Source organism: Cherax quadricarinatus, chromosome 55, assembly GCF_038502225.1.
Source record: "Cherax quadricarinatus isolate ZL_2023a chromosome 55, ASM3850222v1, whole genome shotgun sequence".
Lineage (NCBI taxonomy): Eukaryota > Metazoa > Arthropoda > Malacostraca > Decapoda > Parastacidae > Cherax > Cherax quadricarinatus.
The window spans coordinates 20,980,366-21,001,304 of record NC_091346.1 but is presented as its reverse complement, the minus strand read 5'-3'; the positions used below and the strand labels follow the sequence as shown (position 1 = coordinate 21,001,304).

Here is a 20,939-nt window from a genome sequence, read left to right as displayed (position 1 = left end):
TCTGATCCTCCCAACCAGGAGCAGGTACGTCTTGCCAGTGCAGAAGCCAGTCGAAGAGTCTCTTAGTCTAAGTCTGTATACGGCAGATGAGCGGAGAAGCAGCTTATAAACCGTATGGCAGGAGAGGTGCAGCAGTCATAGGTGGTGTCACATTTGTTCAATGTGGAAGTACTTCCACAAATACCTGTCGGTATTTTATACCATTTTAATGTTCATACCCAAGAGTTGCACATGTGTCTAATTTATCAACATGTCGGTTCTCTGAACCATTCATCTGCAAACAAATTCTTGGACATAATTAGAAAACAGAAGAACTATATACAAAAGATGAGGTAATCAGTCCCTCAGCCTTGGAGGTGGTGTTTACAGCACTGTGGTTGTAGAATCTCTACAACCACAGTGTTGTAACACCACCTCCAAGGCTGAGGTGTATTGATAAAGCCACTGGATGGCGAAACGTTTACAATAAAGATAACCAGATGTTGCACAAGTGTCTTATGTACGAATGGTATATAATACCGACAAGATGAGAGTAAGACACTTGTGCAACATCTGGGTATCTTTATTGTAGACGTTTCGCCATCCAGTGGCTTTATCAATACAAATTCTAGGACATAACTTGAAGACAGTAGAACTATGTACAGAAGATGAGGTAATCAGTCCCTCAACCTAGGAGTAGGTGCGAACAGCACCATAATCGTGGAGATTCTGAAGCAGAAGAAAGAATCCTGGCGCTTATATAGTAACGTCAGGTGAAGCAGACGAGGGCAAATTCACTGGTAGGCGGGATTCCCCAGTGGAAGTAGGTCCTTCCCAAAGAGATGGGTTAGTTGTAGTAGTAGTTGTCGTAGTCGTGAAGGTTATGTACATGTCCTCAGAATTAAGATTCCATGATGTTGCAGTGTCTGACAAGTTGTGTACAAATGGTATATAATACCGACAAGATGAGAGTAAGACACTTGTGCAACATCTGGGTATCTTTATTGTAGACGTTTCGCCATCCAGTGGCTTTATCAATACACAACTTGTCAGACACTGCAACATCATGGAATCTTAATTCTGAGGACATGTACATAACCTTCACGACTACGACAACTACTACTACAACTAACCCATCTCTTTGGGAAGGACCTACTTCCACTGGGGAATCCCGCCTACCAGTGAATTTGCCCTCGTCTGCTTCACCTGACGTTACTATATAAGCGCCAGGATTCTTTCTTCTGCTTCAGAATCTCCACGACTATGGTGCTGTTCGCACCTACTCCTAGGTTGAGGGACTGATTACCTCATCTTCTGTACATAGTTCTACTGTCTTCAAGTTATGTCCTAGAATTTGTATTGATAAAGCCACTGGATGGCGAAACGTCTACAATAAAGATACCCAGATGTTGCACAAGTGTCTTACTCTCATCACAAGTCCTCTTCAAGGGGGGCTCCTTGGCGTGGTGAAGAGGCTCTTGGTCTGAGGAATTAGCCCTGTCGGTCTTCTTCCTCAGACCGAACCTAATTACCCCCCATTCTCCCCTCCCCTATCCCATCCTCCCCATCCTCCCCTTTTTCCATTCCTCCTCCTCCTCCTCACCCCTCCCTTTTGCCCTTCCTCTTTTTAGCCTTCGTGATTTCTCCCACAGGCGCGCTAGTTCCTAGGTAGGGGAAAGGACACCGGGGTCGATCCCATTCCGTTGAGGTTTCTTGGCGGTGGCGTAGTTTGCCGTGGAATCTGGATTGCCTAGGGATGTCCCGATCCCTCTCCGGTATCCCGGAGTAGCTTTGGGTGTCTTTTGGGCGACGGGTGTATCTCTGGAAGCCACCTTTCGGATTCCGGGGGTGGTGGCTGAAGGAGGTATGCTTTGTGGCGGATATCCGGCCGCCCTCTCTTTTGTCCACCGAGGTAGCTCGGCAGATGTGAGGTTGCTATCCCGGATTGCTGGTTTACTGGCATGAAGGGTAGGGTATGGCACGGGTTCCATGCTGCATCTGCGCTACTAGCGGTGTCGAGTCCTCTTGGGCGCGGAGGGAGATTTCCGGCCCTTTCATTCCTCCTGGGAACTATTCCTCCCCGCTCCCCCCTTTTTTTATTCTTTTTTTTTGTTTTTATTTTCTTTTCTTCTTTCTTTTTTTTTCTTAAAAACAAAAAGCAAAGGAGTAACCTAACCATGGCAGCCCTAGTCCATGAAACCACTACCCCCGGGCCCCTTCTTGATACCGCACCCCATTCTGACCCTGCCTTGTGTTTAGACCACTCTTCGGACACTCCTGATGCCCCTGTACCTCTTGCTGGTGCTGTTTCCTCACCCGCTTCAGGTACCGGGGCTTTGACTGACTCCTTCGATTTGTCTGAACTCCGCTCTCCTTTGACTATGCTTCCGGCTTCTCCCTCTACGGTACGGCAATTTTCGAATCGCCCACCCATTTCATGCCGGACCAACTCCGGTCCTACTCCTAAACGCCAACGTCAATCTCCTGATGATGCTCCGTCGTTACCTTCCCATTCTACTCGGAAACGACCGACACGTCAAGCACTCCCTCTCCACGCTCAGTTTCGGACCACACAATGGACTAAATTCTTTACTTTAAGACCAACTTCTTCTTCTGCCTACCTTTCTGACCATAGTATTGCCAAAGCGCTCCTGCGTCATGTTGGCAGAGATATTTCATTTCACGCTCTCAAGAGCGGTACGCGCATCGTCACTGTCCAGAATGCTACCCAAGCTCATGATCTTTCTCTCCTTTCGAATATCGATACTACTCCTATCACTATTGAAAAACATCTTTCTCTCAATTCTTGTAGTGGTACTGTCATTCTGCCCCATACCATAGTCCAACAGAATTTCCAGTCATGTGGCAATGACATTTTTGAACAGCTGGAACTCCAGGATCTCCCAATCCTCAAAGTAGACACTTATGTCCTTCCTGCCCGGGGGCGGAGACGTTACCCTTGCAATGTGGCTCGTTTAACTTTTGACAGCCGAGAACTCCCGTCCTCTGTATATGTCGCGGGACATCGGTTACAAGTTCGAAAGGTGATACCTACACCGCAACAATGTAGAAATTGCTGGCGTTTTGGTCACCCAGCGAAATATTGCAGATCTATGGCCGAATGCCCAGTCTGTGGTGCCGACAACCATTCTAATACATCTTGCAGTCAACCTCCATCTTGCCTTAATTGTAATGAAGCTCACCCTTCGTACTCCCGCCGTTGCCAGGTCTACTTAAATGAACGTGAAATCCGTTGCCTCAAAGAGGCAGAAGGTCTCCCTTATGCTATGGCAGTTACTCATCTCCGCCTCCAAGGGAGACTACCCCGTGTTTCTTATTCTCGTGTTTCCAAACATCCCCCCACTTCTGGGGTCCCATCTTCTGCAGCCTCCTCTGTTGTTACCCCTCCCATAGCCATTACGGCATCTAATCCTTTTGCTGTCCTTGGCTCTGACGTCCCGACTACAACTCAGTCTGTTCTCACATCTTCGCGTCCTTCCTCACAAGCCCCAGTATCGACAAGACCTCGTACGACACCTAATACCAATCGCCCCTCTACTCAGAAGTCCAAAAAATCCACATTGCTCAAATCTTCTTTGCCCCTTCCTTCCCTTCTTCCACCTCCACACGTTACCTTTCCAGTCTCTGTACCTAGTTCTTCCCCTCTCTCTGGCTCTATTACAAGTGTGGAGATTCACCCTCCTCCTCGTACTATGCCTTCCACCCCCGTCCCCTCCCAAGTTTCTCCCTCTTCTGTCACCTCCCAGGTTTCTACCTCTTCTGTCCCCCCCCACACTTCATCTCCAGTCCCTTACACTTTTCCCTCCCCCTCTACTTTGGTACAGTCCATTACTGTCCCAATCTTTACTCACCCTCCTCCTCCTATCTCCAATATGGTTTCCCATACATCTTTGAATTCAGAAACACTTGAAGCCATTTCAGAATATATTGCAGAGACTAAACCTTCAATGGACACTGATTCACTTCCTGTTCCTTCTCTTCCCTCTCCTCCATCTTCACAACCCCATTCTTCGCAACGCTCCGTTCCTTCGCTACTTGAACATCTTCCAATGCCACCACACGTTGACTTTTCTAACCCCTCTAGTCCGTAGGTGCCTTTACCTACAGATTCCTGATATTTCCTTCATCGCCAATCATGGCCTATTTACAGTGGAATATCCGCGGCCTCAGGGGTAATCGGGGTGAGCTTCAGATGTTGCTTTCCAGGTTTTCCCCTGTTGGTGCTTGCTTACAAGAACCAAAATTACACTCTGCTGTTTTCCAACCTATCTCAGGCTATAATTTATTGTATTCTTCGGATCCTTTCTCAGATGGGACCTTTAATGAAAGTGCCCTTCTTCTACGCAATGATATTCCGTACTGTCAACTATTTGTCCATACCTCGCTGCATTACACTGCAGCCCGTATCCACTTGAATAAGTGGTTTACAATATGTTCTTTATATCTCTCTCCTTCTCGAGCATTTTCTATCCCAGACTTTGCCTTTCTTGTTTCATCCTTACCACCACCACTTCTGTTACTTGGTGATTTTAATGCCCACCATTTCCTCTGGGGGGGGTCTCATTGTGACTCACGTGGCATTCAGTTGGAGGCTTTTCTTGCCTCTCACCCCCTCCATGTTTTAAATACGGGTACTCCCACCCATTTTGATCCTCGTACTCATACTCTCTCTTGCATCGATCTATCAGTCTGCTCTTCCTCCACTGCACTAGACTTCACCTGGTCTGTTCTACCAGACTTACATGACAGCGATCATTTTCCGATCATTCTTACTTCTCCTTCCTATTCACCACCTTCCCGTAGCCCTCGCTGGCAATTTGATCGGGCAAATTGGGATCTTTACTCGCACCTCACTGCTTTTAGTGAGGTTCCTTCTTCATCCTCCATTGATGAGCTCCTACACATCTTCTCGACATCAGTTTATACCGCAGCTTCTCATTCTATACCCCAAACCTCAGGCAGGCATTCTCAGAAGTGCGTGCCTTGGTGGTCTCCTGCTTGTGCTCGTGCAGTACGTTTGAAACGTGCTGCATGGGGCAGGTACCGGTACAATAGAACCGCTGAGAGACTTGTTGATTTTAAGCAGAAGCGTGCGATCGCTCGCCGTGTCATCCGTGAAGCTAAACGCACTTGTTGGCGAGACTATGTTTCCACCATCACCTCTGCTTCTTCTATGAGTGCAGTCTGGAAAAAAGTGAGGAAATTGAGTGGTAAATACTCTCCTGACCCGGCTCCTGTTCTACGGGTCACTGGTGTTGATATAGCAAACCCTCTCGACGTTGCCATTGAACTTGGCACACATCTGGTCCGTATTTCCCGAGGGCTCCATCTATGCCCCTCGTTTCTTTCCTCAAAGTCTGCCAGAGAGTTAGTACCCTTGGACTTTTCTTCTCTCGGAGAAGAACAGTATAATGTGCCTTTTACACTTCAAGAACTGGAGGCAACGCTCTCAGCTTGCCGATCATCGGCAGCTGGGCCTGATGACATTCATATTCGTATGTTACAACATTTACATCGGTCAGCCCTTGTAGTCCTCTTACACCTCTTCAATCTTATTTGGGCACAAGGAGTTCTTCCCCAGCTGTGGAAATCTGCCATTGTTCTCCCTTTCCGCAAACCGGGTACTACAGGACATGATGCCTCCCACTATCGCCCCATCGCTCTTACAAGTGCAGTTTGCAAAGTGATGGAACGCCTCGTAAATCGACGTTTAATGTGGTATTTAGAGACTCACAACAGTCTCTCCGCTAGTCAATATGGCTTTCGTAAGGGTCGTTCTACCATAGACCCCTTACTACGCTTGGATACGTATGTTCGTAATGCCTTTGCGAATAATCACTCAGTTATTGCCATATTTTTTGACCTTGAGAAGGCATATGACACAACTTGGAGGTATAATATTTTGGCCCAGGCCCATTCCTTAGGCCTCCGAGGCAATCTACCATCCTTCCTTAAGAACTTTTTAACTGACAGACATTTCCGTGTTCGAGTCAATAATGTTCTTTCCCCGGACTTCGTCCAAGCTGAAGGTGTCCCTCAGGGATGTGTTCTAAGCACAACACTTTTTCTCCTTGCTATAAATGATTTGGCCTCTGTTCTTCCACCCAATATTTGGTCATCACTCTATGTTGATGACTTCGCTATTGCTTGTGCAGGCGCTGACTGTCACTTTATTGCAGTTTCTCTCCAGCATGCGGTCGACCGTGTTTCCACTTGGGCCACCACACATGGGTTTAAATTTTCAAGTACCAAAACTCACCAAATTACTTTCACTAGACGCTCTGTTATCTCCGATCATCCTTTGTATCTCTATGGCTCCCCTATCCCCGAACGTGATACAGTCAGGTTTCTAGGCCTTCTCTTTGACCGTCGGTTAACCTGGAAACCTCACATTACCTCTCTGAAGGCAACTTGTCACAGCCGGCTAAACCTTCTTAAAACCCTTGCTCATCTTTCCTGGGGAGCTGATCGTCGAACTCTGCTTCGCCTACATTCAGCCCTCGTTTTATCGAAACTCGATTATGGTGACCAGATTTATTCCGCGGCCTCTCCTGCTACTCTCTCTAGCCTTAACTCTATCCATCACCAAGGCTTACGTTTGTGCCTTGGTGCTTTTCGCTCTTCCCCTGTTGAGAGCCTCTATACAGAAGCAAATGTTCCATCCTTGTCTGATCGCCGTGATGCCCATTGCCTTCGTTACTATGTACGCTCTCACGATCTACACAATCCTTCCATTTATAGAATGGTCACCGATATTAGTAGACATTCTTTATTCGTTCGCCGCCCCTGTTTGCTCCGTCCCTTTTCTCTTCGCCTACTTTCACTCTTGTCTTCCCTTCAGTTACCACCTTTATATGTTCATGTAGCATCTCACTTTTCCCTACCCCCCTGGGAAGTTCCAGCTGTTCGGGTCTGTTCTTTCTCACTCCCTTGCTCGAAAGCTCAACTGCCTACGGTGGCTTCCCGCTCTCTTTTTCTTGATCACTTCCACTCTCATTCTCATGCCACCGCTGTGTACACAGATGGCTCTAAGTCTTCAGACGGCGTCGGATTCGCAGCAGTGTTTCCGGACAGCGTCGTACGAGGGCATTTACTATCTTCAGCTAGCATTTTTACTGCTGAACTGTATGCCATTCTTGCAGCACTTATTCGTATCGCATCTATGCCTGTGTCATCATTTGTAGTAGTCTCAGACTCCCTTAGTGCTCTACAGGCTATACGAAAATTTGATACATCTCATCCCCTAGTTCTCCGTATCCAACTTTGGCTACGCCGTATCTCTACCAAACATAAAGATATTGTTTTTTGTTGGGTCCCTGGTCATGTCGACGTACAGGGCAATGAACAGGCAGACACTGCTGCGCGGTCAGCAGTATATGACCTACCAATTTCCTATCGAGGTGTTCCATTTCTGGACTATTTTGCTGCAATAGCTACCCACCTTCGCACCCGTTGGCAACAACGTTGGTCAACTCTGCTCGGTAACAAACTTCATTCTATTAAACCGAGCATAGGTTACTGGCCGTCTTCTTGTCATCAGTGCCGAGGTTGGGAGACCACTCTCTCCCGCCTTCGCATTGGCCACACTCGTCTTACTCATGGGTATCTCATGGAGAGGCACCCTGTTCCTCTCTGTGAGCAGTGTCAAGTTCCAGTATCGATTAGCCACATTCTGTTAGACTGCCCTCTCTATCAACGAGCACGCAGAATTTACCTCCAACGTCGTCTTCGTTCTCCTACTCTCTCTTTACCTTCCCTTCTTGCTGATGGACCCTCCTTTAATCCTGACTCTCTCATTGACTTCTTGACAACGACTGATTTACTCCACAAACTCTGATGATACTTTTCGCACTCCCCTCAGCCCTTTCTGGTTCAGTCTCTTGCTGCCCTTTACCCTTTCACCATCCACTGCCCCGCTGTTATCCGTAACCTGTTGCTCATCCATCTCCCTTTTGCCACCTGATGCCCTCGCTTCCTTCCTGCCCTGCAGCGCTGTATAGTCCTTGTGGCTTAGCGCTTCTTTTTGATTATAATAATAATAATCTCATCACAAGTGTCTTAACTTTCAAGCGCTTAACTAAATTTAAGTAAACATGTAAAGGGAATTGGAGATACCAGTTAAGATTACTTCAAGTGGGTGAGGCTACAGAAGATAAAAGGTAACATTGATCACTTGGTCGTCCCACACCACTTATAAAAAATAGGTGAATTTTGAAGTTAAAGTAGTGGGGAATGGTCATCTCTTTACAATCATGTTCTTGTCTAGGCAGCTCGATACTATGGCTGTTAGTTTAATATCTTAATTATGCACCCCTTATCCGTCCTGTGGGCTGTAGTCAAAAGATTAAAGAGGTACATAATGGGTCCAGGGACTGGGGCCCCGAAGTTTTGATAACTGAACAAGTTACAAAGGTAATGAACTTTTACATGTTTATATCCGGTCACAGTCATGACCAAGTTACAAAGATAATGAACCTTCCACAAGTCTATACATGGTCAGAATTATGATCGCGCGCGCGCACTCACACGCTTACAATAGGAATTAATGTATTGACTAATGACATACAGCCTTAATTAGTTATCGTGAGGTCGATAAGTTTTAAACCTAATAAACCAACCAACCAAATAAATCGTGCATATATACTAATGCACCTAGACAGGTTCTAAACCTTGTGTTTGGGGTCATGTATCCTTGTGAGAACTGATGTGCGCACAAAGTGTTGCCCTCAGGCTATTCCAGAATTCCAATTTGCACACTGTTTTAGTAAAAGAAACAGGATATTTAGAAGGACAAGAGATTATAAGCAGATCTAAAGTTTTTCTTTATCAACAACCTTATTCTCTTAACTGATAACCTCAAAGCAAAAAAATTAAAAGCCTCGCCCCTTGGTAGAATCTAAATATGCTGTGTATGTGACTAAATTATTTTTATTGAATGACCATTGGAATCTGTGCTCTGTACATTTTAAACATTCCTCTCATACTATTTGCAGCGCTGTATGACCCTTGTGGATTTAGCGCTTAGTTATGGTTATAATACTCTCATACTATTTATTGCCGGTTAAAATGTAAAGAAATATTTTGTAAACTCTCACTATTACCGGATTGAGACATCCCAGACAAGTCCATCTATATAAGTTCAGTTAAATATGATAGCATCCACGTGAGGGATTGATGTTATCAACCACTTGATCTGTTATCTTGAGAGTATCGCTATCTTCATTGTATTGTGATGCTCCCCACAAGTATCGATTACTGCGCTCTAACTGTTGCATCTCATCTACACAAGGCTTACACTGTGTGTTGTGAATCTGTTCTTGCTGCAAAACTGAATCCAAAATTGATAAAGTTGGAATGCATTAGTATTATCTCTCGTTTCCTCAAGCTGTAATATTTTAATGTGAAAATTACCTTGAAGAGCTATAATTCAGTGCAAAAGAAATTTATAAAAATATAACTACCAACCTATCAGTGATGTTATTTGGTGCCTTGTAAAATGTGTGATGACTTTTATCTAGAACAAACGGAAACCACCTAAGACCGGAATTAAACTGTAATATCTTATAACTATTGGACACTAGTGCTTTATACGTCATCTTAAGAACACACCGTTGTGCAAACTGGACTAAAACCAAAAATATTAGTTCATTGTAATATTGTAAGAATGTCATAGGCATCTACCTGAATAGCGCTTCTTTTGATAATAATAATAATATAATAATAATAATAATAATAATAATAATAATAATAATAATAATGTAATAACACCTTAATTATTCACTCTCAGTATCACAGGTTTTCCTTTAATCTTTCCTCGTATCTTTGAGAATTGGTCTGAACATAGGTGATAAATGTACTCTAATTCCTCCTTGCTCAACTTTCTGAAGGCTGTTATTGCATTTCCTAATCAGTAATTATATATATGTAGAATGTAAGGTAATAATTCCGAACACCAGCTTAAACTCTGTATATTGTGGAAACTTGAGTTAGATTACGATTACCTTAATATTATAATATTAAAATGTCTCTCTTAGGGTTTTACTCTGTATATAAAATGTTAGGTTGGAGTGAGATAGGCTGGTTAATGTATAAGAGGGCTGTGTGACCTTTACGGGTTTAGCGCTTAATTTGATTATAGCAATAAATGTATAGTTTCTAATTGAAAACTACCTTAAAACTCTTGGCTTAACTCTGTGTATAGGTGTTAGCAGAATGATGGATTGGGATGGAATAAAAAAGGTCGTATGGGTTATATTTAGTTTATTGGTAAATATTCAATATACGGTACTATATATGGAAAAATAAAAAATGTAAATAGGTATATTTTTTGTAGGGTTTAATTTAGGGTAAATACTGGAAATGACGTGAATTTATTTAAAATATATATAGGAAAAATTATAGTAATTTGGTATAAATATTTCTGAGAGATGTGGACGGTGGGTAGGTGATGGGATGTCATGGCATTCATAACAAGATGATGGAGTTGAGTTAATTTTACTATTTGTAAATATGATAACCCAAATATTAGCAGTTGTGCAATTCTTGTGAGGTGGTGCCTGAGTCACCCTACAGGTTGTGCCCTACACACAGGCCGAACCATACAGGATTTTTACTCCTACCGGAGTTGGTTTATGGTATAAGTTACATCATACTTACATTGTCTTCTACCTATGTTTAATTATATCAAATAAATATGCATTCGATTTGTTAGTATTTGGAAAGGAAATGGGGGGAGGGGGAAATCGATGAAGGGAGGGTGAGAGTGCATCCTTGATAAAGCCAGCGACAGAGTTTCCTGCTTACAGTATTGTCATTTTGCGAGAATATCCCGTTTCCTTGCTTGTTTATTGCCTTAATCTGATAATTGTTTGATATATATTGCGTTGGTTTAAGAAATCTGTACGAAGCATTTTGAAAGATCAGAGGAAAGTGCTCATCAGTTTTGTTTTCTGGTCACAGCCGTGTATGAGGAGGTGCTTAGCTGGAAAGTCTCTGTTGTAAGAAGTAGGAAAAGTTGTGCATCCTGAGTGATTGAATTATAAATACTGCAACCCTGAATTCTTAAATTAAAACAGTTATACACCAATATGCTTGTATTTTAAGGGGTTCAGTTTTTTTAAATGTTAAACTTCGCTGAATTTAACCTGATCAAATTACGGTGAAGACTTAAGTTCAAACCAACATAGAGAATAGTACTGTACGTGATTTTGAAAAGCATGTGAGCCTGTCTTTGTTTTTGTACTGGTAGGAATGATGTTTCTGCATTGAACATTAAACTTGTTGCTCCCTGAAAATCCGTGACCTCGGGTAAATGGATTTGTTCATTGGTGCCAACACTATGGCAGGAGCGCGGTAAAACTGACGTTTAAGGACGCATGAGACGGAGAGTTACCACTGGCCCTCTGGTCGGCTATGACAGTAGCGATCACTGGCTTACGCATGTGGATAGTTGGTTGAATAGATAGTAAAACAAAACTAATGTTCACCCATGCAAAAATATAACCAAGAAAGGTGAAATAATAGAAAACTATTAAAAGCTAACATCGGATAACAAATCTTCCAGTTGGCTAAGAAAAATAGCACAATTTTCAACGGTGACAATTCCAACTGCTTTGATATGGGCAGAACTCGAAACAAGTTAGGAAAGAAGGATCAGGTAAAATGCCTAATATGAGATTATTAACCGCCAGTAAACAATCGATAAAGTATCTTAACTTCTAGGAGTATCGTATCTCAAAGCATTATGCTTGCTCTCTTCGAAACGGTTAAGAGATACTACCGTAGTTCTTATATATGCATGGAAAATATTTGATGGTCAGGTTCCTAATGTAAACTACCATAATATATTGAAGTGGTAAAAATGGCATTAAGTGTAGAATAAAACCCGTGGAATGAAGGGGTCAGCATTTATGGAGAGGAGGGTCAAATATTGATTGAGAGGGTCAGCATCTGTTCACGACTCAAGACTCGCTGTCAGCGGGCGTACATACCCTCACGAATACAAAGGTGAAGAGAGATGCTGAGTGCCAGTTTCCGTAAAGGGCAAGTTTGAACCGAAACTACTACACAGCCACATCAGAAGAAAGACAACAGTAAAAGACCAAGTGATTAGACAGAAAAAAAGGGAGAACTCACGAAAAATTACAGAAATTTACGAAGTATTGAACAAACGTTTTCAAGGTTTTTCAGTGGAAACGGGCCATACCAAAAATCATACAGATAGGTACTGAATTCCACATACACAACGGGATAGGGTAAAAAAAAAAAAGATTGACCTGGATATATCAGAGGTGATGGGACCTAACACGGTGTCACTATGGATTCTGTGCGAGGGAACAGAAACACTAAACCACTAGTTAAGAGCTACAACAAAATCACTGGACACTGGATATTTGCCAGGTATCTGAAAAACATGCAGGAATCGTTGAACTACACAATTTCAATAAAATGCATAAGTGGTTGCTTGAATTCAATACTGCAAATACAAGGTTATGAAGGTAAGGGAAGGGGCCTGAAGACCAGACACTTAGGGGTGTGTGTGTGTTTATATATATATATATATATATATATATATATATATATATATATATATATATATATATATATATATATATATATATATATATATATATATACATATATATACATATATATATATATGTATGCCAAATAGGTAAAACTGGTCAGTTAGCAAGAACTCGTTTAAAATTAAGTCCTTTCTAAAAAAAATTCTCTTATACGTTTAAAGATATATTTTTTTATTATGTTGATGTAAAAATTAATAATTTTGTACCAAAAGAACCTTAGTAAACTTACCTAACCTTATTATAAAAAGCGCAGTTTAATTTAGCCTAATCCAACTAAATATACTTTAGATAAGTTTAGTAATTTAATAAACACAAATATATTATTTTCGTTAGGTTCAGAATGATTTTTGCTAAATTAATGCATACACAAATTTTCGTTTGCCTTATTCGGCAAGAAGAGCGTTGCTATTTAAGCCAAAATTGCAAGTTTTACCTATTCGGTGCTGTATAGCCCTTGTGGCTTAGCGCTTCTTTTTTATTATAATAATCACCTATTCGGCACGACAATATTATATATATATATATATATATATATATATATATATATATATATATATATATATATATATATATATATTATATATATATATATTACACACACACACGCAGCCAAATGCGAAGTCATAAAGATCGGAGAAGGGCAAAGAAGACCGCAGACACAGTAAAGTCTAGGTGGCCCAAGACTGCAAACCTCACTCAAGGAAAAAGATCTTGGGGCTAGTATAATACTGAGCACATCTGAGGCGCACATCAGTCAGATAACTGCTGCAGCGTACGGGCTTCTGGCAAACCTAAGGATAGGATAGCGTTCCGATACCTCAGTAAGGAATCGTTCAAGACTCTGTACACCATATACGCCAGGCCCATACTGGAGTATGCAGCACCAGTTTGGAATCCACACCTGGTCAAGCACGTCAAGGAATTAGAATGCAAAGGTTTGCAACAAGACTAGTCCCAGAGCTAAAGGGATTGTCCTGCGAAGGAAGGTTAAGGGTAATTGGCCTGACGACACTGGAGAACAGGAGGGTCAGGGGAGACATGATAACGACATGTAAAATACCGCGCAGAATAGACAAGGTGGACAAAGACAGGATATTCCAGAGATGGGACACAGAAACAAGGGGTCACAATCGGAAGTTGAAGACTCAGATGAGTCAAAAGGATGTTAGGAAGTATTTCGTCAGTCATACAGTTGTCAGGCAGTTGAATGGCCTAGAAAGTGACGTAGTGGAGGCGGGAACCATACATAGTTTTAAGACGAGGTTTAATAAAGCTCATGGAGCAGGGAGAGAGAGGACCTAGTAGCAATCAGTGAAGAGGCGAGACCAGGAGCTATGACTTGACCCCTGCAACCACAAATAGGTGAGCACACACACACATTTATTTCCAGAAGAAACGGAGAAGTCCTCAAGATAAGGTCATGCAGGATGTGTCAGTGCAACCAACTTGTGATAGCCTTGTGAAGTTTGGTGAATCAGATTGTCACCAGGGAAGCCCAGATGTATTGTGCGTGGCGGGCAAGCAAACAAGGAGCGAGAGAGAACGAGATCATAGCGAGGAATGAATTGTTTCACACTGTGTATTTAAGTGTTGACCTTTGGCATACGAGTTAGTTTGTTTTGTTATTCAGCCTGACTTACGTTGAAGGTGAGCATTCAACAGCAACACTCGGTATCCCTCGCCTCTTACCCTGTGGTTAGTCATACTTTTTGGAACCAGCCGGCTGGTTAAAATAGTTTGGTATCAATTGTCCAACCGTCCGTTTCTTTTGTTTTGCGATGAACCATATTTGTAGTGTTGCCTTATTATTATTTATTTGTTAATATTACCATAACACTTAAAATAAGACGAATATATACTAAGGAACAGGATCTTCAAACGACACGATTTAAATTGCTTTAACATAAATCGAGAGCTTTAGAGAATTAAGGAAAGAACTTGTTGTTAAACCTTTTTCACAGAATTGATTGGCCCGGGCCGGGAGAATACCGGCAAATCTTTAATAATAATAATGATTGAACAGGTAAGAACTGGTTATAATTATAACCTTTATTTTTAAAGAGGTGGATCGGTCACATGACCAAAAGCTCCAGCGGCGGGTCATCATATGACTGAGACCCGCGTCAGGTAACAATAGTCCTGTTTTCTGACAAACCTTTTATTTGTAAAAACCATACCCCCGGCCGGGATTGAACCCGCGGTCATCGAGTCTCAAAACTCCAGCCCGTCGCGTTAGCCACTAGACCAGCTAGCCACAATAAGATTCATCCAACTAGGATGTCATGTTGACGGCAGTGAAGGGACTTGAGCTAGAGTTTGTCACGGCCACGCTAGCTGGAGATTCGTCTGTAAAAACTTGCATTTGTGGTCACAGTGGTGCCTGTGCTAACCTTCCTATGGTGTAGAAATATACCTAGTTGGATGAATCTTATTGTGGCTAGCTGGTCTAGTGGCTAACGCGACGGGCTGGAGTTTTGAGACTCTATGACCGCAGGTTCAATCCCGGCCGGGGGTATGGTTTGTTTGCAATCGTGTCATTACGATTTCTTGAGTCTTTTATTTGTATTTTGGTGCCGTATGACTGGTAGGTTTAGCGCTTCTTATTAAAATTGTATTTTGATGGAACAGGTAAAGGTTGGCCAGATCTTTGCTTCTGGCCAAATGGCTCATTACCTGTATGGGTTTAGCAAGTTCTCTAAATTTTCATCTCTAAACCGTGTTAGCTGTGTATAGTATTATTTGTTTTGACTCACCTTACCTGCACCACTTAAGCTCGCACAGCAAACATCACTGTATATGAACTGGTGTTTTGTAGCCAGTGTCAAGTATTTTAACATGTAACTTTTGCACCTACTTTCTGTCATATACTCATACTATTATTGACAGTTAACTCAGGTTATTTCCATCAGTTTCATTACCTATTGACTTTCAACGTCTTATATATATATATATATATATATATATATATATATATATATATATATATATATATATATATATATATATATATATATATATATATATATATGTGTGTGTGTGTGTGTGTCGTGCCGAATAGGCAGAACTTGCGATCTTGGCTTAAATAGCAACGTTCTTCTTGCCGAAAAAGGCTAATTGACCAGTTTTACCTATTCGGCACGACACACACACACACACACACACACATATTTAGGGTGAGTTAGTATAATTTTTCTTGCTCTTCAGTGACTGATTATTAAGTTGGCTGAATTATGAGTCCATTGTGGACCTGCCTCGTATAGGCCAGTAGTCCTGTTGTAGTGTTCCTTCTTTCTTATGTTCTTAATTTTCTTTGCAGATGGCTAATCAGTAGACATCACCAGCCCACTGCCAGCCTACCCGTACCCTTTGTGCCTATATCTCAGTTGCCCTCCATACCCAGTTTTTAGCTTTTATATAAATCATTACTAATTTAGTTTTATAGTTACATAAATTAACACTTTGCTGCTGCAGGAAAACAAGGCACAAACAATATGACGAAACATATAATGCTAAATTTATTTGTTTTAGAAAAGAACATCCAGTACTGTACTTCTAATTATTAATGTATGTTCAGAGAACCTGTTGGGATCATATATTACAAGCTGGACTTTTTATTTTTTTACAGCCTCTTTTCATAGGGCTACCTTTGAAGTCCTATTTTTTAGCAGTAGACATTAAAGAATATACATTTATTTGTGTAGCACTGTTATTATAACATTTGCAAGCTATTCACAAAATACACGCATTCTCCTCGTGCTGAATTTGTGAATCCTGTTCTCTGGGGATTTTTTATATTTTATTAGTACTTTTAAACATTATAGTATTAGAATCCTTTTGAGTTATTACTTCACGAATCTCACCCCCGAGTCACATTTATATTGCGTGTGGTTTGTCTGAAAAGTGAACTAGGATGGCAGGGTTGAGTATACGCACGAGGTTTGGCTACGGGGTGGGTCATGTGCTTAATGACCTTTGCTCGGCTATGTGGTTCACCTACCTCCTCATATATTTCCACCATGTGCTGCTCTTCGACAACTCACTAGCAGGAGTGGTTCTCCTGATTGGTCAGGTAAGCAAACTGAGAAATTAAAAGTATTTTTCATATTCCCTCAAGGGAAGTGTCTTGATGTCCGAGACGATGGGGGGGGGGGGGGCTCAGGTTCAAGGAATTGGACATTTATTGAATTGAACCTGATTTCCTCTCATTCCCCCTGGCGCTGTATGACCCCTATGGGTTTAGTACTGCCCTATGTTATTTTTCATATTCATTTTAATGTAATTTGAGTTATATGTATAATTACCTACTTGTAACTATGAAACTAGAGGAGCAATGCTCTTGGTTATCATGGAGACTTAAGAAGTTGATCAGTGAGGACTTGGGGATTTCGTAAGTCATTGCTACAGTATATTTCTGAATAGGGAAATAATTGATTTGGGCAGGCTGGCTCCAAGACAGTTGCAGTGAACGGGAAATATTCATGTTCAGCTGCCCGAGTTGGAGATGCTTGCTGCTAGGTCAAAAACTACAGAACAGTCAGACCTTGAAGTCATACAGTGAACTAGTCGGTGGAGACCGAGAACTCCACATCGTCTTGAAATTTTGGAGATTTCAAGTTCCTTAGTAATATAGATGTGAAATTTTCTATACACGAAATTCATTTTACAGTCAACAGATGCATAATTAGGACCAAATGCATATAAGACCCAAATCCATGCTACATGTTTTTTAACTATTAACAGTTTAGCTAAAACAGCAGTTTTCTCAGATAAAAGACAGGCAGAATTGAAAGGCGGTAGGCAGGGGATGGCAGTTACCTTGTGGCATTGTGATTCAGTGCCACGCTGACGTTGAATGTATGCATCACTTAACCCTTTGACTGTTTCAGGCCCCTCTCTGAAACTGTCATTCTATGTCGCTCAATTTTTGAAAAAAAAAATTATTTTTTCTTATGAAATGATAGAGAATCTTTTCCCGATGGTAATGACACCAAAAGTTCGAAATTTGGTCGAAAACTCGTGGAATTATGCTCCCGCGAAGTTAGCGGTCTCGGCGACATATGCGTATCGGCGATTTCGCCGACTTTGAGCCCAATTTTCAGCCAATTCCATTGTTCCAGTTGACCAAACTCATAGCTATTTCTTTAGAACTCCATTTTATCTATCAGCTGAGTACAAGAAACCTCCCATTTACTAATTTTGACTACCCAATATGGTGGTCAGAAATTGGCAATTTGGCCAATTTCACGCAAAATAAAAAAGATGCCAATTTCAAAATAGGGTCCAGAATAAACAAGGTAGACATTCGTGGCACTAAAATAACATATGCTCTGTTCATTAGTCACATCTCTAGGCCCCTCTTATATTATTATTGCTTTCTATTTTGATTTTTTATTCATACAAAAAAATACAAAATTTACTGTTATGCAGACGACTGCATTATTGTAAAAATGGTATAAATAATATCAGTGCACTAGTGAAAGAATATTAGACTCCCCAGTTGACGTGTATTGGACGTGTGGTGTGATTTATGTACTCTTGAACATTGGTAAAAATCGAACATTTCCGCTACTTTGAGCTCAGTTTCAAGGTCGTTTTCATCGTAAAAGTAATGAAAATCATCTCTATTTCTGTAATATGTTTTCCATTTTATCACCTAAGACCATGAAAACGCGAATACAACGATAAATACTATACGAAAATACACCTCAAAGTCGGCGTTTTATTCCAAAAAAACGATCAGAGTTTTTTTTTTCTCATTACACAATGTGTGCTGCAGGATTTTTTTTATGTGGTGCACACTGACCACACAGACCCATTCTCTCACATGTGGGCCTACCAGCTTTCTCCCACTTGATTTGAAGCCGCTAGAATTATTGAGTATATATACGTCAGAAACATTGGCTCGTAAGACGTATTTATACGTCGAAAACAGTCAAAGGGTTAAAGAGTCCATTAGCTGTAATGTGCAGGTCTGTCCAGACTACATCCAAAGTATACCACAAGAAGGTTAAGGCTGTGGTTTTAAGACGATTAGACCATTTGTTAAAGTGTTTGACACAATGAATAGAGGGTGTTGAGTGTTCTTGTGTGAGCAAAGTGTTACACGTAACAGAGAATCGATTACTTTAGAATGCCTTGTAGGAAGATTCAGTAGCCCGAGACAGTACCATACTTTATACAGATTCACTAAATTTATGCTGATTGAGAGTTTGGAGAAAAAGGTATTCAGGATCATATCCAACACGCCCAGAACAAATAGAACATTATAATCTTTAAATGGCTTGTACCATGTAAACTATTTTTTTAGCTGTTCCTATATAGGTTATTGATGGGAGAACAATTAGTACCCAGGCCCATGGCCGGGCTCCGGGAGTACACTTAAAACTCATCAAAGGTATGTATAAAGGTATAAGGTATGTTGTACAGTATTAATAAAAATATTACGTAAATGTAATACATACATACCACTACTTTTATCGATGATATTTTTTAGCTTTAGTATTATTTTGATTTGTGTATCAGTAAATACAGCATAAATTTCCTGTGTATTTATAGCTTTGAATATACATGAGTCTGAATACCTTCCATTCCCCTCTCCCACATGCGCTGTATAATCCTATGGGTTTAGCACTCCCCCATGATTATAATAATAATAATGAATATACATGCAACTAAGGTCCACCTGTGAATTTATGAATATAAAGTGAAGGGAGTTATAGGAAGGGATGTAACTTATACAGTACTCTTAAATAAATTATCCAATTTATAGTACTGTATAATATTATCCAGATTTTTTAATATACCAAAAGGTAATTAAATATAATATTTCAGCGTAGTTGACATGTTTGTTTATTAATACTATTAATTTACATAAAAATTAAACTTTTTATTTCTCATGAGTCATACAAAGATTGAAGTAGATATACATAATTTGATACAGAAGTAGGTACAAAAAAGGCACTATTATGCAATGCAGGTGTCGTATAACCCTTGGTAGAGTAATTGATACCAAACAGTGGTATAAAAAGACATGAGCAAACACTAGGACATATTTATCAGAAAACATTTTGGTTCTGGGACCTTGATCACTTCTAAGTTATAATCTTTGAAGTTAAAAGCTCTCGTTTTCCCTTAAACTGCTTGTCTGCAGGTGTCAGGCATGAGCTTGATGATAAATAACATACGTACCAATTTATAGAATTGTTTTAAAATTTATACAAATTAATTACTTAGTGTCCACTTTTCTTAACGGGCACATGTAATACGTGTGTGTGTGTGTGTGTATGTATATATATATAATGGTAAACTTTATTATTATTATCGTAATCAGGGGAAGAGCTAAACCTGTAAGGTCATTTAACACCTGGGGAATTGGAGACAAGTGGGTTTCATCCAAGGAAGGGGAGGATAGGTCCAGTCCCATGGGTCAGTAGCCACACACTGACATGCAGGCGCCTCCCTTGAAGATTATGGTACACATGAATGATTACCTATTGTGTAGTCAGCATCTTGCTGGCTACACAATCGTGTGCAGTTTGTTGGTGCCCATTTTACTTTAATGTTCCCTACAATTCACTTTCCCAACGATCTTACTCAAAAGGAATGCAATAAAAAGATACTCCTTTCTGCTACCTTCTGTTTGAACAGCCAGCAGCACAGCAGATATCAAGCATCTCAAAATCCTTTAAGTAAATGCTGTTTGCTGCTACAACCGATGGATAAATATATCACTGACACCTTTTACTGCCAATATGGCATACATTTACCTTGCAATGTAACATGCAAACTCTCTACACAGTATTTGCATTTTTAATGCCTTGTGAGTACTGTAATATTTGTCATGATTAAATTAATATACAGCACAGGACATATTTGTTAAATGATACATTGTGTGGAAAACAATTTCCCAAAATTATGCTGTATATTTTTTATAAGGTAAATTATACCTGATTAATACATTACTATTGCTCTAAAGTGTATTTTAAAGAAGAGAACCGAGAGGGAAGCTCTGCGCCTGCACTGACAAGCATGGGGGAGACGCCATTGTTTTGAATGTGGTACAGGCACGTTAGTGAAATGTGCATAAAGTTTCGTCACTCTAGGGGTTATATGGGGCTTAAACCTCTCAAATAGGAGTCAAAATTTTTGGATTTGCAGTCCTACATAACGTGAGCATTAAGCAGATGGACAGGACAGCTTTGGAACCCCAGCTAAGTTGTCTATTTATGTTGAGAGTCTGGCCAGTATTTTCTTCATAATTTAGGCAGGGGGGTTGGTATGACACACCGTAATCTCCAGACTAATTGACGAGTCTTATTATTATAAATTCTCCTTCAATGTATGTGTATTCAC

General features: G+C 40.8%; 1 protein-coding gene across 7 annotated transcripts in view; it reads left to right on the top strand.

The window, feature by feature from the left end:
• The window catches only part of LOC128693894 (major facilitator superfamily domain-containing protein 12-like), a 128,809-nt gene that overhangs the window by 30,647 nt on the left and 77,223 nt on the right, over positions 1-20,939 (top strand). For 6 of the 7 annotated variants that reach the window (XM_070096910.1, XM_070096911.1, XM_070096914.1 and 3 more), the window contains exon 2: positions 15,904-16,656. In XM_070096910.1, coding sequence (XP_069953011.1) covers positions 16,498-16,656 — 159 coding nt within the window. In that variant the 5' untranslated portion in view covers positions 15,904-16,497. Of the gene's footprint in view, positions 1-14,507; positions 14,611-15,903; positions 16,657-20,939 lie in introns of those variants that run through there. The other variant, XM_070096912.1, reaches the window with a different exon arrangement.